This window comes from Galleria mellonella, unplaced genomic scaffold, assembly GCF_026898425.1.
Source record: "Galleria mellonella isolate WM207_F2 unplaced genomic scaffold, CSIRO_AGI_GalMel_v1 utg746, whole genome shotgun sequence".
Lineage (NCBI taxonomy): Eukaryota > Metazoa > Arthropoda > Insecta > Lepidoptera > Pyralidae > Galleria > Galleria mellonella.
The window spans coordinates 348,807-367,461 of record NW_026442148.1 but is presented as its reverse complement, the minus strand read 5'-3'; the positions used below and the strand labels follow the sequence as shown (position 1 = coordinate 367,461).

General features: G+C 34.8%; 2 protein-coding genes across 5 annotated transcripts in view; one reads left to right on the top strand and one right to left on the bottom strand.

The window, feature by feature from the left end:
* LOC113517717 (uncharacterized) overlaps window positions 1-18,655 on the top strand; it is a 50,123-nt gene that overhangs the window by 5,024 nt on the left and 26,444 nt on the right. The window contains 1 exon segment of the mRNA XM_052901142.1: window positions 1,323-1,610. Within this exon segment, the coding sequence (XP_052757102.1) occupies window positions 1,540-1,610 (71 nt within the window). The 5' untranslated portion in view covers window positions 1,323-1,539.
* The window catches only part of LOC113515273 (zinc finger protein 271-like), a 58,927-nt gene that overhangs the window by 26,004 nt on the left and 14,268 nt on the right, over window positions 1-18,655 (bottom strand). The window contains exon 2 of one of the 4 annotated variants that reach the window (XM_052901146.1): window positions 10,371-10,502. The exons of 2 other annotated variants lie outside the window; for them this stretch is intronic. The gene's annotated coding sequence lies outside the window, so the exon portion shown is untranslated. Of the gene's footprint in view, window positions 1-10,370; window positions 10,725-18,655 lie in introns of those variants that run through there. One more of the 4 variants, XM_026899433.3, reaches the window with a different exon arrangement.

The following is an 18,655-nucleotide window of genomic DNA, read 5'->3' as shown; positions in this document are numbered from 1 at the left end:
ATGCGTTTTTCACTAATGCGTTACGGTTTGCTCCAATTAACATTTAGTGTTTATTTTATTTCAATCGGTTCATAAATAAAAGAGTTATATCAATCTAAAGAATCATATATAAAAAGCTATAAAATAACCGATTAGTTGAATAGGCTGAAACTTTTTTATTATATTTATTGATTTTCGAAATTATGTCTACTCGTGCGAAGCCGGGTCGAATCGCTAGTGCATAGTATGTGTGTACTTACAAAAGGATTTTTGCAAATGCCTGTTGTCTAGTACTGATAGTCCAAGCTCTGCTTAGTTTAAGTCTAGCTGGTGCTATGTAATAAGCCCAAAGGATTATTAGATCTTTAGCCAATTGAATTTGATATTGTTTTGGTATCGTTGCGTTGGATTATACTCTGAAACTTGCTTCTAATTTAAAGATCAGTCGTGTACGTACCAAAATAAACAAATAACACACGGTTTCTTGCAATGTGCATCGCAGCCATCTTTTTTTTTAGGATTCTAATTTCGAACGTGGCCACGCGCCAGTCCGCGCGTGCGCACCCAATAGTGCACTCCCGAGCTTGCGGTTGGAATTCTCTATTTGAATTTATATCCCTTTCCTTGCCAACGCTTTTTATTCATTACTTTTTTTTATTTGTTTTACGGTTTCACTAATAAAATTTAATAGTTAGTAGATTTTTTGTTTACAATAACAGTCTTTATGTGGTCGATGTTTATGACACCACCGTTTGTAGTGCGACCAAATACCGCATACATTCATGGTTTCCATTGGTACAGAATACCTATGATATTTTTTTAATGAACAATCAAATAAACTAATTTTAATACTGGCAAGTTACGGGATGTTACGTTTTAATATTGTATTTCTCATGTTACCTTGTAAATGCAGTTTTTTTTCTATCGCCAATCGCAGAGTTTGTCTAAATTAAATTTATTATTAGGTACTTACCTAATTGTGTATTTTAAATTGTCTAGTTTCACCCACAGATACGTATAGGTTTTACTGGTAAATATAACAAAACTCATTACAATAATTGTAAATAACAATTTTGTTGCTTTTGTAGTTCAAATATTGTTTTGCTTTTGTGTTCTCACCAATTTCTCACACACATGTGCACAGATTTCAAAATTTGGTCGTAATTCTAATCGGGTTTGTCATTCTTTACAGTCTACAAATAGGTCTTATTAACGCGTTGTACTATTTATCAAAAATACCAAATCAACACAACATTAGTGTTCTTATTTTAAAATTTAAAAAGCTACGTGCGTCGTTTATTCTTTTTTTAAAAAATGTTTCTAGCCATTATTAATTTTTCTAGAGCCCACTCATAGAGTCCTGTACCGGCCAGAGACAGCACTTAATCCTTTGTAGTTCAAACAAAGAACGTTTCGGTGTTACACTGATAAAACTACGCCCAGTGATAAGTGCATTCTTGAGCGTGAAGTCGCTTGAAACTTTAGTGTGAAATTAAAAAAAAAAAAGACAGTGACTTATTAGTTTCAAGATTTTAGTGTTTATGTTTAATCTAGATTTATATGAAAATGGGGAAGAAGAAGAAAAATAACTGCAAAAAGAGTGGCAACAGGTTCTTCCGGTGGATGAGAAGGTAATTAAAAATAATAAAGATAATCACGAATTATATTTCGAGTGAGTGAGTTTACTGTGACTAATCAAATAAAAACAGAGATTGTGTTATTTAACACTGCATGGTGATGTTCAGTGATTTTTTTTAATTAATAATAAAAAACCATAGAGTAAAAAAGTTATAAAAAAATGCAGACTTACGTAAATCCGCTCAGTTTTTAATAAACATCAAAAAAACAGTTGCATTTATGATATTACTAGCTGACTCAGCAAACGTTGTTTTGCCATATAAATTGTTTCTAGCGAAAAATTTTTCAGATGGGCCACCCTTATCACTTAGGGGTATAAAAATAGATAACAACCTATTCTCAGACCTACCGAGTATACATATAAAAATTCATTAAAATCGGTTAAGCCGTTTCGAAGTAGTATGACAACTAACACTGACACGAGGATTTTATAAATGTAGATTGCTCAAAATTGATTCATTCATTGATAGTGTGCACTAGCAGTTTCTCGCGGCTTTGCGTGCGTACGTTAACATATAAAGTATCCTCTGTATTAAGTTAGGAAGTTTTGACCGCTAGTCCAATGACAAGAGGCTGGTGTATTATATGGTTGGATGTAGATTCTGCATTGGGACCTTCTGACCATAAGTTATTAAGTTTTTTTTTATTCTCTCTCTTTCCCTCTCTTCCATCTATGTATATTATATAATTTTTCCACGACATTCCTTTCGTTTCTGTTCTTTGATTTTGCAGAGGTTTTGATTGGTATAGTAAATTCAATGAGGTCTGAAAATTTACCTACGATGGGACTGATATGGCTAAAAGGATAAACAAAGATAGATATATAATTTATTTGCATTACTCACAAATAACAATAGATATATACACAAAAAAAATTTAAAATGTAAAATAAGTAACATAATTATGTTACTTATTTTACATTTTACTATGTTACTTATTTCATTTTTTAAGTGTGTCACAGTAACACGAAATGGTCATATCTCAGTTTAACAATAAGATAATAAAAAAATAGTTAGGAATTACTAAACGTGTACTTAATTTCATTTAAATCCGTTTAAGCTTGTTTTAGTAACAAACATATAAATAACTTGTAAATTTTTACTCCAATTTTAGTGGGATTTAGTCGATTTTGGTACTTCGCACGCGTATAACCATTCCTGAGTTCTAAGCTGTCAATTGAAATCATGTCTAACGTAAATATTTGGGGGGAAAGGGATTGTTAGTAATGTAGATTAAGAATCCCATTGTAGCAATATACCCAGCCAGGTCGACCTCCTCGCGGTTCTCCCTGGAAACTATCATGGTTAATTTCTTATGAATTCATTATGATGGGCTAACTGGCCTGTTTTCATTCTCATCGATCACCCTTCACTGGTGCTCCGCCAGCGTATCCCATTAGCGCAGGCGGGGTTACCATTCCATTTTCACCCATCAAAAAAAAACGTAAACATTCGGTAACTCAAAAATAACGAACTCTCTGAAACATATAGCGCTTAAGGATATAAGTGTATGGTGTAGGCATGGGTAATGTTGTAAAGATCCAGTATCTATTATTATACTAGTATTACAAAGAGGAAAGATATGATTTTTGTGTTTGTTTGTTTGTCATAGATAAAATAAAAAATATAGCAACCGATTTTAAAAATTCTTAAGCAAGTAAAATTTTTTTTAAAGTGTGATATTGGAATGGTAACCCCGCCTGTGCTATCGGTATACGCTGGCGGGGCACCAGTGAGGGATAATAGGTGAAGATGAAGGCAGGTCAGTAAGTCCATCGTGATGAATGCGACAAGTATTAAACACAATGGTTTCCAGGGGGAACCACGTGGAGTTCGACCTGACAGAGTATATCGCTAGTAATGGGACTCTTTGACCCCATTACTAACAATCCCTTGCCCCCCAAGAAAGCTACATTATTAACGAGTAACACAGGCTGTATATATGTATATAGATTCCTATTAAAGTTACATCATCATTTTCATCATCATTATCATCATATGGAAGTACTAAACCTGAGTAAGCACGTGATTGATATATGCAATTTGGATGGACGCACCACGGACATCACAGAATACACTGTAACGCCAAGCAATATATGTGACACAATCGTTATGTGTCGGCACGTCGCACTTCCGTTGCATTACATATCGAATAGTCTAGAATCTAGGTTTTGGACTGCGCCAGTGGCAAACAGCCAACTGGCTGTATTTCAGGCTGATTTCAAAGCCTTTCCAAATGTACTGATGCGGCATTATTTAAGATTTTGCTCCACAAATACGAGTAGATTGTGTTGTGTCCCACAAACAATATTATTTTGTTTTTAAAATTATTGAACCGATTTTGGTAAAATTTCTACAGAGCCAACTCTAAGTATATCCTTTCAGATAAAAAAAAAAAAACAAAACTCAAAATTGGTTTAGAACTGACTGAGTTATAAGGTAACAAACATAAAAAAATACAACCGAATTGAGTGCCATTTTTTTTGAAGTCGGTTGGAAACGTAACATTGTGTAAATTGGCTCAGAATTGGCGGTGTAATTGCGTAATAAAGAATTTAGATAAATTGTGAACCTCGTTTTGGGAAACGTGCTGATCAACTATGAGATCCTTCCCAAACACAAGTCTGTAATGAAGGAATGTATAGCTATCCCGCTGCCTACTTCGGAAGATATAAAACTTTTTAATGATACTTGGTTTCATGTACTTGTTATGGAAAAGCTTGATGGGGAATCACTTCACATAACATCAGCTTTAACCTGTTCATTACTAAACATAGGACAATAGAGTTTTTCCACATTTGCCAGGCCGGTTGGGAACCGCTTTGGTACTATTTTATGAGTTTTGAAAAGGTGGAGTTTTTTAAACAATTTAAAATGGCAAATTCACTGGTACCTTGTCAGTGTATACCGATAACGCAGACGGGGTTACCATTCGCATATCATTAGCATCCAATAAAAAAAATACTATATAAATATATCTATATCTATCTATATATATATATATATATATATATATATATGCCGTGTCCGAGTCCTCAGGAATGGCAACGCATGGGGGGTATCATGGGCGAAACAGTATACTCTGTTATGTCCATGGTACTGCTCATGTCTATAGGCGACGGTTACCACTTTCCATCAGGTGGGCCGTCAGCTTGTTTGCCATTCTAAGTTCTATAAAAAAAAAAAAAAAATCTACAATCAGGCCTAAGGTATGAGTGGGCGAGTTGCAGGACTGGTTCCGTTGGGTATACCAACCCACACGGCGTCACGGATTATTGCAATATTTGGTTCGTATACTTTATTATTACTTTTAAAACGCCTATGAGGTCTAGGCTCTAATTTCGAATGTAATTTTAAGCAACTTCAAAATAGAGGTTATGTTTACGCTAAATTCCTCATTTGAAACTGACTAAACATTGCACTGTTTAGTATATTTATTTATTTATTTATTTATTTATTAGTACAATTATATGTACATGGCGGACTTAATGCTAAAAGCATTCTCTCCCAGTCAACCATAGGGAAGTGTCAGAATACTCGAATGCGGTACTACTAATTATTGATATACATATATACTAAAATTACATATATAAACGAATAAATATATATGAATAACAAATATACTTACACATATATGATATATACTATATTGTACACGAATTTGGGAATAATATAAAGCACATTTATAATAGGTTTTAGTTATTAGATATAGGTGTTAAACAAAAACTTTATTTAGCGATGTATTTTTTTAAATGGTGCAATAAACATATGCAAATATTGCCGTGTGGTCTCGGCGTAGAATAGGCCACCCCTTCCTTTCCCGTGGGTGGCGTAAAACGCGACTAAGGGACGGCGAGGGCTGGGCAGCAGCGTTCCTCTTAAAATATCTCCAAAGCCTAACTGTTGTTGCCAATCCGCCTGCCAAGCGGAGCAACTACTGGCAAAACCTCCCAAGCAGTGGACAGTAAATAGCTGGTGATGATGATGAAATCCCATCTGCAGACATTGTCTAATTACAATTTTATTATATCAGTAAGGTCCCGAATGATCGCAGCAACTGATGTAATTTCTATTATGCCCGTATGTGACCAGAAGGAGACTTTGTACAAAAGTTGTTTGCTTGGGTACCTCTGTCGCACTCGTAGTTATACCGTGAAGCAGTTGTTTGCATGGCTGTGTTTTGATATGAAGGGTGGGATATGGCAGTGAATTTACAGGGTACAGAGGAATAACAGCTGAGTCCTTAGGAATGGCAATGCATGGGGGGTATCATGGGCGAAACAGTACACGTTATGTCCATAGTACTGCTCGTGTCTATAGGAGACGGTTACCACTTTCCATCAGGTGGGCCGTCAGCTTGTATCAAGTTAGTACAGACTATATTATTTTCCATAGACTAGTTCAACAATCGTTGCTTGTGTAACGTTGGTAACCAGTGATTATAGGAAATCAAGTTTCCAACGCATCCTATCATTTGATAGGCTCTACTTAAATTTATAATCACGATGGCTTAGCCGACTTCCATAAATGGCTGGTGTTATTTCGTATAGGTATTTTTTCAAACGACTTCAAAAAGGAGCGGTTCTTGATTCGATTATGTTTTTTTTTTATGTTTGTCACCTCATAACTCCGTCAGTTGTAAACCGATTTGGAAAGTTCTTTTTTTTATCTGAAAGGATATACTTTCAGATTGGGCCCGTAGAATTCTTTCCAAAATTTATTCATTAGTTTAGTTTTAAAATTAAATTTACTGGTTTTGTCACAATTGAAGTCTGAAATGAAATTTGTTTATATATATATATATATATATATATATATATATATATATATATATATATATATATATATATATATATATATATATATATATATATATATAGATAGACTAAAAACTACTCAACCGATATTAAAAATTCTTTCACTAATTGTATAGAGAACGCTACATTATCAGTCATGGGACCACCATAGAATTTTTATCAAAACCAGTTCAGTTGTTGTTATTTTACAGCAATAATAACTTTTTTTTAAACCACTTAGAATGGCAAACAAGCTGACGGCGCACCTGATGAAAAATGGTAACCGTCGCCTATAGACATGAGCAGTACCATGGACATAACAGAGTATACTGTTTCTGGGCGATACCCTCCATGCCTTGCCATTCCTGAGGACTCGGATGTTATTCCTCTGTACCCAGTAAATTCACGCCATATCCCACCCTTCAAACCGAAACACAGCAATGCAAATACAACTGCATAGACGGTTAGAACACGAATGGGACAGAGGTACTCAAGCAAACGACTTTTGTACAAAATCTCCCTCATGTTACTTTAGTAGATACTAGCTTTTGCTGGCTTCTTCGTCCATGTATTGGGGATATGTTTACTGACCGGAATAAAAAGTAGCCTTAAACCTTCTCCATGTCATATAGTACGTGTATACCAAATTTTATAGTAATTGGTTAAGACATTAACAGATAACAAACAAACAAATTCACTTATAAAGGGTGGGGGGAGGGGGTAATTGTTAGTAATGCGGACTACCAGTTTCATTGCGTGCAATATACCCTGTCAAGTCAACTTTCACGTAGTCCCCCTGGAAACCATCGTTCTGAATTCCAGGTATAATCATCACGATGGGCTAACTGACCTACCTTTTCAATCTCACCTATCATTCCTCACTGGTGCCCCGCCAGCGTATACCGTTAGCTCAGACGGGGTTACTATTCCATTATCATCAATTAAAAAGTCATTTATTATATATATTTATTATACATATTAGTAAGGATTACCGCTATATAAGTACATGCAATATTTCCCGTCCTTCGTCGGCACCGCCCCATGTAAATATTTATAGAGCTATCAGTCTGTCTGTACATCATGGAACAATGGTGTATGACATAATCTGATAATTGACTATTGTGTCACATCCGGGACTATGTTTTGCATCAGGGCTTGGTCAGAGGAACTTGAGGTCATTTAAAGGTTACACTATGTCATTAGAAGAACAAAGGGTACGAAAAAAGAGCTAGATAGAACCAGGTAGTTTTAGATCCCATAGATATATATATTGGGTCGATCTCCACGCGGCAGTTTACCTGTATACTGGGTGTTTTGTCCCGAAACATAGATTTAATTCCTTTACAATATTATTGTAAAAAAAAAAAACTATTAAAACATTATAATAAAAAAGTAATTAAAAATGGCTCCGTAAGAAAGGAACAGGATTAATATGTGGTTTCATTTTATAAAATTTCCCCAAATAATATGTCCACCTAATAACCTGCGAAGACAAATTTACTTTCTTCTTGGACTATCCACTGGGCATGTTTCCTTCTCTGAATATTTCTGATACACCATGTATAGTAATTTTTTAATATCGTACTGTATAGTAATATTAACAGTACAAAGTAAATCATCAGAGGGAGACTTTGTACAAAAGTCGATTGCTTGGGTGGGTACCTCTGTTCCATTCGTGTTTCAACTGTGAAGCAGTTGTGTTTGCATGGCTGTGTTTCGGTTTGAAGGGTGGGATATGGCGTAAATTTACAGGGTACAGAGGAATAACACCTGAGTCCTCAGGAATAGCAACGCATCGGGGGTATCATGGGCGAAACAGTACACTCTGTTATGTCCATGGTACTGCTCATGTGTATAGACGACGGTTACCACTTTCCATCGGGTGGGCCGTCAGCTTGTTTGCCATTCTAAGTTGCATCAAAAAAAGTGTATAAACCAAGGGATGACGTAAAATATTCTTGATTATTGAAATTATATAATATGTTTTTGATGATTAAATATACATAAATGTATGAGCAACATCCATTTTTACGTTCAATTATATTTTTATTTCTTTACTTTTTATTATCGTCTTGCCTGATGTCATTCATGGTCACCACATAATATTAGCGCTGTAGCAATTAATTTGCTGCAGCACATGCTGAGTGGCAACCACGTTGGCAACAACAAATGTCAAGTTTGTTTTCTATTGATATTTAATGTAACTCTTTTTGTTGTTTGCACTAAATCACTTCTCACTTCTTTTTTCTTCTTCTTCATACAAAAAAGACACAGATACGACCCGATAGGAACATAGACATAACGAAATTACTCCATCCCACGGAATGATTCCGTTGGTCTTTTCGCTACGGAACCCTAATAGTTATACTAACAAAATTGCCTTTGTAACGAGAGAATGACACGTATTTTTTTACATCAGTTTCAATTAATTTGACCTTCTGTAATTATATTGATATACTATTTTATTAATTGTTAATTGAGACGATTTGACCTAATACCATTTAGCTTCTAGTTCCGGGTTGATATTGCCACAGACTAAAGGACTCTCTACCAGTCTTCCAACGAGTACGTCTGCGTAGAGCAAAGCATCCCGAATCATCATATTATTGTTCGGGACACGCCAAACGCGTTGGACCACTGTTTTTTTTTATACAACTTAGAATGGCAAACAAACTGACGGCCCACCTGATAGAAAGTGGTAACCGTCGCTTATAGACATGAGCAGTACCATGGACATAACAGAGTATACTGTTTCGCCCATAATACCCCCCACACGTTGCCATTCCTGAGGACCCAGGTTCTCAAAGTTACTTTTGTAACTTTTCTTATCAATGCCTTTTCTATGCATTTATGTAAGATTTTGTTTAAAGGCTACGATATAGCGTACTTTAAACAGGGCATAATAAAATGTCTTAAGAACCAGCAGGACACACGTGACAGCCCTAGTGTCATAGACGCGGTAATACTTGCTATTTCTTTACACCACAAACATAGCAACCATACGACTAGTCTGATAGTAACGGTAATGCCGCTCTACAGTTACGGGCTGTTGACCGTCTAACCGACATTTCACAAATTTTGTATGTTTGTTCTGACATCACACTAAAAGTTTTGCACTAAATTGGATGACGTTTTCACAGTTGTATTCCTGAAGGCGTATATTCCCGTGTGGTCTTAGTAAAGAATAGGCCAATCCTTTTCCGTGGATGTCGTAAGAGCCGACTATGGGAGGGCGAGAGATGGGCAGCAGCGTCCCTTTTAAAACATCTCCAAAACCTAACTGCGGTTGCCAATCCGCCTTCCAAGCGTGGCAACTACTGGCAAAACCCACCTAGGGGGAAGCTTATGTTCAGTTGACAGTCAAATGCTTATGATGATGATGATGATTTCCGAAGGTCTACTTTAAAATCTGATATATATTTTATCTTGATTTTAGATGATATATCTAGAAGAAGCAGATTTCATAGTTATGCTTCTTTTGAAATTCACGGATACAAACGAAGTAGCGGGCAAAAAGATAGTCATCACTACATAGTATAAAACAAAGTCGCTGTCGCTGTCTGTCTGTCCCTATGTATGCTTAAATCTTTAAAAATACTCAACGGATTTTGAAGCGGTTTTTTTAATAGATAGAGCGATTCAAGAGGAAGGTTTATATGTGTATAACATGCATAATATTGTAGAGAAACACTGATAAATTTAGAGGTTTCTAATGTGAAGTCATGTAATGTGCACCCGTGCGAAGCCGGGGCGGGTCGCTAGTATAAAATAAAATTAAACACAATTAACTATTAAAACGCTTTCCTTCCGCTCTTTGTTGATAAGCATCTTAAAAGGAGATTAAATCGAACTCCTTTAAATAGTTTTGCCATAAAAATTATTATAAAACCATGTGTAGTAACAATATCAAAGTTTTCTAGCGCGTGCCATCACAAATTCAAACATAAACAGTACCTACCGACAGCAACAACCAAGTCGGGCTCAGTCCCCTCTTTTCACTCCCATACCTCATTCCCTCCTTATGAGTACCGAACTCGGGCCTATCAGATGCTGCATATCCATCGATGCGTCCAATAACCACGTCCAGCCACTGTAACGATTTGAAAGAAGCATTGTATTAAGTACGCATCGATATTATTTCCGTGTTAGAGACTAACGGAATGCAATTCGCTCGTCTGTTCATTCCACGTCATACGTTTTTACCGCCCACGGTGACCAGACGTGCGCTCGCGCTTAAAAGTCGCTAAGCTGAAGAGAAATTGTTGGGTGTAACCAAGGTCGTGTTATAGGACCTCAACTGTCGCGTTTCCATTTCTTTTGCCCCCCCCCCCTGTGATTGTGCTTATGAAAAAATTATTAATGAACTCTCTTAAGTGAAACCGGCCGGGAATATCTCATGTTATTGTTTTCTTAGAAAATGATTAATTGACCAATTGTTTGTATGGGATAATATTGGTGTGTCGATGAACTGTAAAAAAATGATTTGAGAGCCGTGAGAATTTTTTTTTTTTTCTAAAATGAACGACATGTGTAAGTACTTTTTTTTTTTTATAAGTGAAGTTAACTGTTATTACGTTAATTTAACGTTATATATCTTGCAATACAAATGACTAAGTTGGAAAAAAGTGGGTCGATTCGTTAGCTAATGGAATTCATGCTTTATTGCCCACAAATAAGGTTTATAATGGGGTCTTTACGGTAAATGAATCATGGTTAATGCATTAAAACGGTTAACTTTCTTCACCATTATCAATGGACTTCAAAGACAAAGTTTTCATTTCAACTGCGTTTGTGTTTGTAGGTACGTTACGCGATATCTTGGTCAACTGTAAATTGATTGATTCTTTTTTTTTTTTAATGAAACGGTTTACTTCCGTGTTGATCTTACCAGAGGGAGATTTTGTACAAAAATTTGCTTGGGCACTTCTGTCCCACTCGTGTTTCTACCGTGAAGCAATTGCGTTTGCATGGCTGTGTTTCGGTTTGAAAGGTGAGATAAGGCAGTGAATTTTCAGGGTATAGAGGAATAACATCTGAGTCCTCAGAAATAGCAACACATGGGGGTATCATGAGCGAAACAGTATACTCTGTTATATCCATGGTACTGCTCATGTCTATAGGTGACGGTTATCACTTTCCATCAGGTGGGCCGTCAGCTTGTTTGCTATTCGAAGTTGAATAAAAAATCCGATACTTTTATCTTGAAACTAAGCCTAGAACTATAAATCCATTTTTTTACCTATAAAATTAATAACCTGACCTTATAAGGTATAATGCTAGCAATGGGCCTGGTTTACTAATAATTCCTCTTCCATTTTTAGTTATTATTCCAGTAAATATCGCCATGTCGATCCCGGCATAAAATATACCACCACTTCCTTTTCCGTGGGTGTCGTAAGAGGCGACTAAGAGAACTTAATTGTCAAGGAATGGGCAGCAGCGTCCCTCTTAAAACACCATTAAAAGCACTGCGGTTGCCAACACGCCTGCCAAGCATGGCAGCTACTAGCAAAACTCCCCTTCTGGGGAAGGCTTATGTTCAGCAGTGGACAGTTAGGGGCTTAGGATGATGGAACATATTCTAGTTGCGCAGACGAAGTCGTGAGTACAAGCTAGTTTTATTATACTAGTAAGATTATTAAAAGCTAATAACTTAGTCATTTGACGCTTTATTATTGAAATATCATCATGACACATTGCTTGATATATGGTACGTACTCAATTAATACCGAATTAGGTAGTAAAGGAAACAATTAATACATTTAATCGTATGTTTCCTTAAAGGTACGCCATTAATCCATTATCGTTGCCGTCTTGATTCATATTTTTTTTTGGTACCGTTATGAATAGGGAAGGCAAAAGGACTAAGCCTATACAGCCGTTGTTGTCTGTAAATTTCTGGCCGTTAAATTTATTCCATTTTAGTATACAATAGTTCTTCAAATGTTGAAATTACATAATCATAAATGGATTTATATGTTTCTTTGTTTCTTAATAAAATGTGGATAGAGCGCGGGATGTCCACATTTTGATAGATGTTCATTAAATTGGCTATAAGTAACACACGCTGCAGGGCAAAATGTTAAAAAACAAATGGTCCAATGACTGTACTACGTTGACCGAACAGAAGTCACATGTAGGAGAAGAAACCATTTTCATTCTATGCAAATGCTCTTTAAATCTTATATTTCGAACAGAGAATTGACAATTTTTTTTTTCTTAAAGACCAACGTTTGACGGTAATTGGCATGGAACTACTGGAGGGTTTAAATGTAAAATTGAAAAATTGAAGTATTTTTTTTTTATTTAGTTACTTGGCTTATTTATGGACGTCACATTGTATTCTATTATGACCATGGTGCCATCCATGTCTATAAGTGACAGTTACCACTTTACATAAGCACATCAGAAGATTACAGAAAAATCGATGCAGTAGTTTAGTTTTTTAATCATAATAACTGATTTTGTCACAATTGAAGTTGGTTTTCCTCATCATCTATGTAAATATTTGGAAATCGGAACGGGCATTATTCAAAATTGCATCATTTATTTTGAAATACTCTTATGTGACTGACTATGTGAAAGTACCTAACCTACACATCCTTTGTTATTTATTTACAAATGTTTTTAGGCTATTTAACAGTCCTCTCGCAATAGTCTCAGCTTGTCTTGAAAGGTATTCGATTTTCTACAGTACTGTGTTGAAAATAAGAATTATTATCAATTGTGGGTACTAATAACTAGCTGCTGATGTTTATCGAGCAATTTACATAATTTTGAACGCGCATGATGAGTGTTGTAATGTTAATTCCTTTGTCTTATGAGAAACTATTTTAAAAAGTATGGTATTTAGACATAGACAATGTAGAGCGGTGAGATAAAAAAAATGTAAAAGCGGCCAAGAGCTATTACGTGAACTGCCGTAATTTAATGATCTTTTTATGAATATAATTTTTGAGATATTAATAACAATGGTGATTATCTCACGGCTTCATTCTAAGAGGTAGATAGGTATCACATGGACCTATTCGATTTTATCTTAACTTCCTATTAACTACTTTTTACTTGATAGTGACATGAGAAATACTAAGAACAAATCTGCTCCTTCTAGATCAGGAACAAACGAATCTACAGATAGAATTGCTATCATTAGCGAGACCAAATACAAACGAATCTACGGATGGAATTGTTCGAATCGATTGATTGAATAATTATCGCTAGCGAGTCCATAAGATAGAATGAGACAGCAACGTACGTTGTCTTGTTCTCACTGATGCGAGCCCTAACCGAAATGATTTTATTGACTTGTTTGTCATTTATCTAGGGGACTAGATCCTTAATCTCTGTATTTGTTAATGATTCCATCGATAGATTTGTTTCTATCCTATCCAGGGGCATGGTATAGAATGAGTTGGCGACGTGCACTGTCTTACTCTCACTCGTGCCAGTCCTAACCGAAATTTTTCTATTGACTCGTTTGTCATTTATCTAGAGGGTTAGATCCCTAATCTCTGTATTTGTTAATGATTCCATCGATAGATTCGTTTCTATCCTATCCAGGGGCTTGGGATAGAATGAGTTGGCGATGTTCGCTGTCTTGTTCTCACTTATGCGAGCCCTGACCTAAAAGTTTCTGTTGATTAATTCGTTTGTTATTTATTTAGGGAAAAAGATTCCTAATCTCTGTATTTATTAAATTCGGCAAAATTTTTCGTTACCAAACTGTTTGTCACCAAATAGCTATACTTGCGTAGTTGTGATTCGATGTAAGGTATTAAGGTAGGATTCTTTATTATATCAGTAATTAAAGGATACTGCTGCTCATCTCTCGATCATTGAGTACCCTTAGTCCCTCTACGATACCCACGGGAAAGGAGGAGATGGTCCATTCTATGCCGGGACCACATGGCAATCTAGGATTACTACTATATATTTTTTTACTTTCAATTTGGAACACTTTTAAATAAAATTTTTGTATGGTAATCTAAAACTAGTGTTTCTTTTTTCTGTCTAAGTGTATACGAAACCTAGAAATTATTCGGCTTCCTCTTGCCGAATTCATATTTTACAGCATTCAAATTAATTTCTCGAGCTCGTTACAAATTGTAACTGCCCAAGCGATTGGTTAATTCGATTTCGTGACCAATTGATTCGTCCAATTGAGCGCAAATCGTTCATCGCGTGTATATGCACTGTCGGAAATGACTACGTGATTCTTAGTCGCATCGCATATCGATGTTTTAACCGACTCCGAAAACGAGGAATAAAATATATTCGCTAATAGAGTAATCGGAGAGCAACATAGAATCCGATACAGCCAGGGGGCGAGCCTACCGTCGTCACTTTTAAAGTTTGGAAATGGAAACACTATTGATTATTAAAATAATTTCGTTCTAAATTTGAATAGTTTTAAAATAAATTCGCTCTAAATTCAAATATTTTTAAAATAAATTCGTTCTAAATTCAAATATTGTCAATTTAAGTTGTCTACGAACATCTCGTCAATGTATGTTCATGAATGACTGCTATTTTAAAATCACAGGTGCAGAGCAAAATGTAATTATCTTAAATTTTTTTTTATAAGAGATCAAATTTACTAGCAAAATATGCGTTTGTTTGCGAACATTTCAAACCTAGCCATCAAGCTTCGTAACCTAAATAAATCCAGTCTGACTGTCACCTGCCATCATCGTGAGCAGAGTTCATTGACCACAAATACGCAAGCATTGTCCAACCGAAGAGCTATAGTCTCTTTGCAGAGAACTTAATGGAAAAGCAACGAAATTTTGTTGAAATAATCACAGAAACACTCTCTAAATGAAATTGGTAACGAATCGATACGTTCAATCGATTATTCGATTTTTTTATTTCTCATACTATTGGACTATAGTAGACTGTTTTATGATCAGGCCATTTATTCGTTTATTTACATTTTTAATAGCTCTATTGAAACGAACTATAAAGAGATGCGTAATTTAAAATATTACTTTAAAACAAAAAAATATTTTAATTGTGTCAAAAATGATGATGATGATGATATCAACCGTTACTGTCCGCTATTGAACATAAGGCTCTTCCTATTGAGTGGTTTTGCCAGTGGTTGCCACGTTTGGCAAGTGGGTTGGCAACCACAGTTAGGCTTTGGTGATGATTTAAGAGAGACGCTGTTGTCCATCCCTTAATCATTAAGTTCTTCTAGTCGCTTCTTACGACACCCACGAGAAAGGAAAGGATGGCCCATTCTATGCCAAGACCACATGGTATAGAATGACAAAATTAGGCACGGTAATTGAGTACCGCTTCGATATCTATATATTGGGTTTCCTTAGATATTGATAGCAGAAAAAAGATCGTCACCCATATTAGTTAGATATCTATATTCATATCGATTGGGTTCTCCATTTAGATTTACACCCAGTTTTATATTTCTGCGGATATCATCATTTTTCAATATTATTGTAATCCATGTTTTTGTTCTTTGATATATATATATATATATACATAAATCTTTCACTTAATAAAAGTTAATTTATCAACGATTTACATAGGCTATAATAATTTCATAAAGTCTGTCTACCCGTGCGAAACCGGGTTGGATCGCTAGCTAAATATATGTTATTCAGTATATAGGTATTGTATTCATATATATATGTTATACAGTATATAGGTATTGTAACTACAATATATAGATATAGCTATATATCCACCTATAGTCATAATTAATATCAGACCAACACCTAAGTAAACCCTATCGATTGTAAAATATCTAAATCAAGCGAATTAAGGATCTCCTTATTTTGAAAAATATAAACGAATCGATAAACTTTCTTTTTTTACAATTCGCTTATAAAGAAATTTATTATTCACATACTTGCATAATAGGAAGTTATTGCAAGTTTACGCAATCGATAATAAAATAATCGATTCCTTATTGGAAGCGATAATCGATCGATTGTTATCCGTTAAATCTCGATTGCTTTCACTGGTCACGCTAATTTCATTTGGTCAATACTAATACCGTTTACATGTAAATATAAAGGTTATCTGCCACCTTATTTACTATTTCCTTTGTTCTATTTTTTTTTATAATTTAGTTTTTTTTTTTACCATAGAGTAAAAGTTTGTAATTATTGGCCGATTAATGTAATTAATTGTAGTTATAATGATCTCTCTTTTTGTTTATAGATTTTATCATGAATAGTAAATTTTTAAAAACTTAGAACCTTTAAAATGCCTTAGATTTTATTCACGATTTTGTTTCGCAAAAAAGCGATTTTAGGCGAATATTTAAATTTGGAACGCATAGTGGGAAGTAGTTTAAAAATATTAACATCAAAATGTACGAAAAAAAAAATAAAAAAGTCATTCATATTTCAAAATTACAAAACTTGAGGTATTTTCGACTAATGTCGAAGTACTGTTATTTATTATGTACCCAATAGCACAATATAACAGTATATGAAGTAATCCAATGATGCGTGCGTTTTCGTATAATTAACTGATGAATTGATGATATGTGTAGTGAGGTGAGTGATGGTGATAGTGTTGTCACTACGCAAAAATTGGCTTTGTATCGATAATTTTAACGGGATCGACTTACGTGCATTATTGTCGATAATGCTCAACTAGATTCATGATTATGGGTCCCGGATGGTAATGATGGTGAAATTAGTCGAGCTTTCTTAATAAAACACACGTGAGTCAATACGGTTCTTCTTATAATTAAAATATAATATGTGTTTACTTAGGAAACATTTAACAGTAAAATATATCGTTAATTATTGACTCTGCATTATTTTACTTCTAAATTTGTTGGATAAAGAAAAAGAAGAATTAGATTAGAAATTATCGGAAATATGGATAAGTAAGGAAGGTAGAAGTAAAAAGAAGAAAAAAGAAAGTTCTGTATTCGGTTTTATTTGTAACCGACTAAAAAACGGGATGACGTTAAATTTGATTGTATTTTTTTTTATATTTGTTACTTCATACTTTCAATCATTAATAAACTGATTTTTTTTATCTGAAAGGATATACTTTTAGATTGAACCCATTATTCATACTGAACCGATTTAGAAAAAATCGGTTCTCATACAAGCGGTTCCACACAGTACGCATGCAAATGTATAGTTATCTTGTATGTAATAATATGGAAAGAATAACTGTTGAGTTACTTGCGGGTTCTTCACAACAGCCCGAACCCAGTAGTAGAATCATAAAAAAGTTACAATTCAAAAGAGCTTGTAAACAGGCAGCATGGTCTCCGACCTTAGCCTGTTCCACAACGGAACAAACGTACTAAAAAAAAAGAGCTTGTAAACTAGTCTAATTGAACAAAAAAATTTTGTCCACAACGATTAATAGATTGACTCGTGTCTAAAAATAAACTTATCGATATTAATCTAGACTAGACAATGGAAGTCACATCACTAGCACGCCAACTCCCGTTGGACAGACAAATTGCTTTATAGCATGCAAAAGTAGATTACAAACGGACAGACTATTATACTGTTGAGACAAAAACGGCTATACTTGCATAGGTACCGTTGAAAATTCATTACTCTATACTTGGAGGTGTAAAATGGTCACTTTTGGTGATTCATATTAAGAACATTTGCAACTAGCTGGGTTCTGTAGCTTCGTTCGTGGTTGTATCATGATATTGAATCTATCTATCTCAAGAAATGAACAATTAAATACAAAAAGAATTTTTCGACTGGTAATGTAATAGATAGCAAGCAAATATCCACTTCGTGTATATTACCATGTGGTCCCGGTATAGAATAGGCCACCCCTTTCTTTCTATTCCCTTCTTTTCTCCTTTCGTCGTAAAAGGCAACTAAGAGAGAGCGAGGGATGAGCAGCAGCGTCTCTCTTAAAACATCTCTAAAGCCTAATTGCGGTTACAACTACTGATGGAAAAAGACATAGGCTACTTTTTGTTCTGATGTTGCTAAAACAATTTATTGATGTTAATAATACGCAACCCATGGTATATTCTGATAATGTACCTTTCTTTAAATGAAAGAATTTTTTAAATCGATTAAGTATTTATTGATTTTATTCATTACCAACCAAAATATCAAATCTTTCTTCTATATTATATTAATTTATACAATCTCCCATTCTCACTTCACGACTTCTAAAAATATGTGTAGTATTTTATGTCACTTTCATATTTTTTTGCACGAACTCCAAATCTGGATTTTAGCTGTAATCAAACTCTATTGCATCTAATTTATGGTC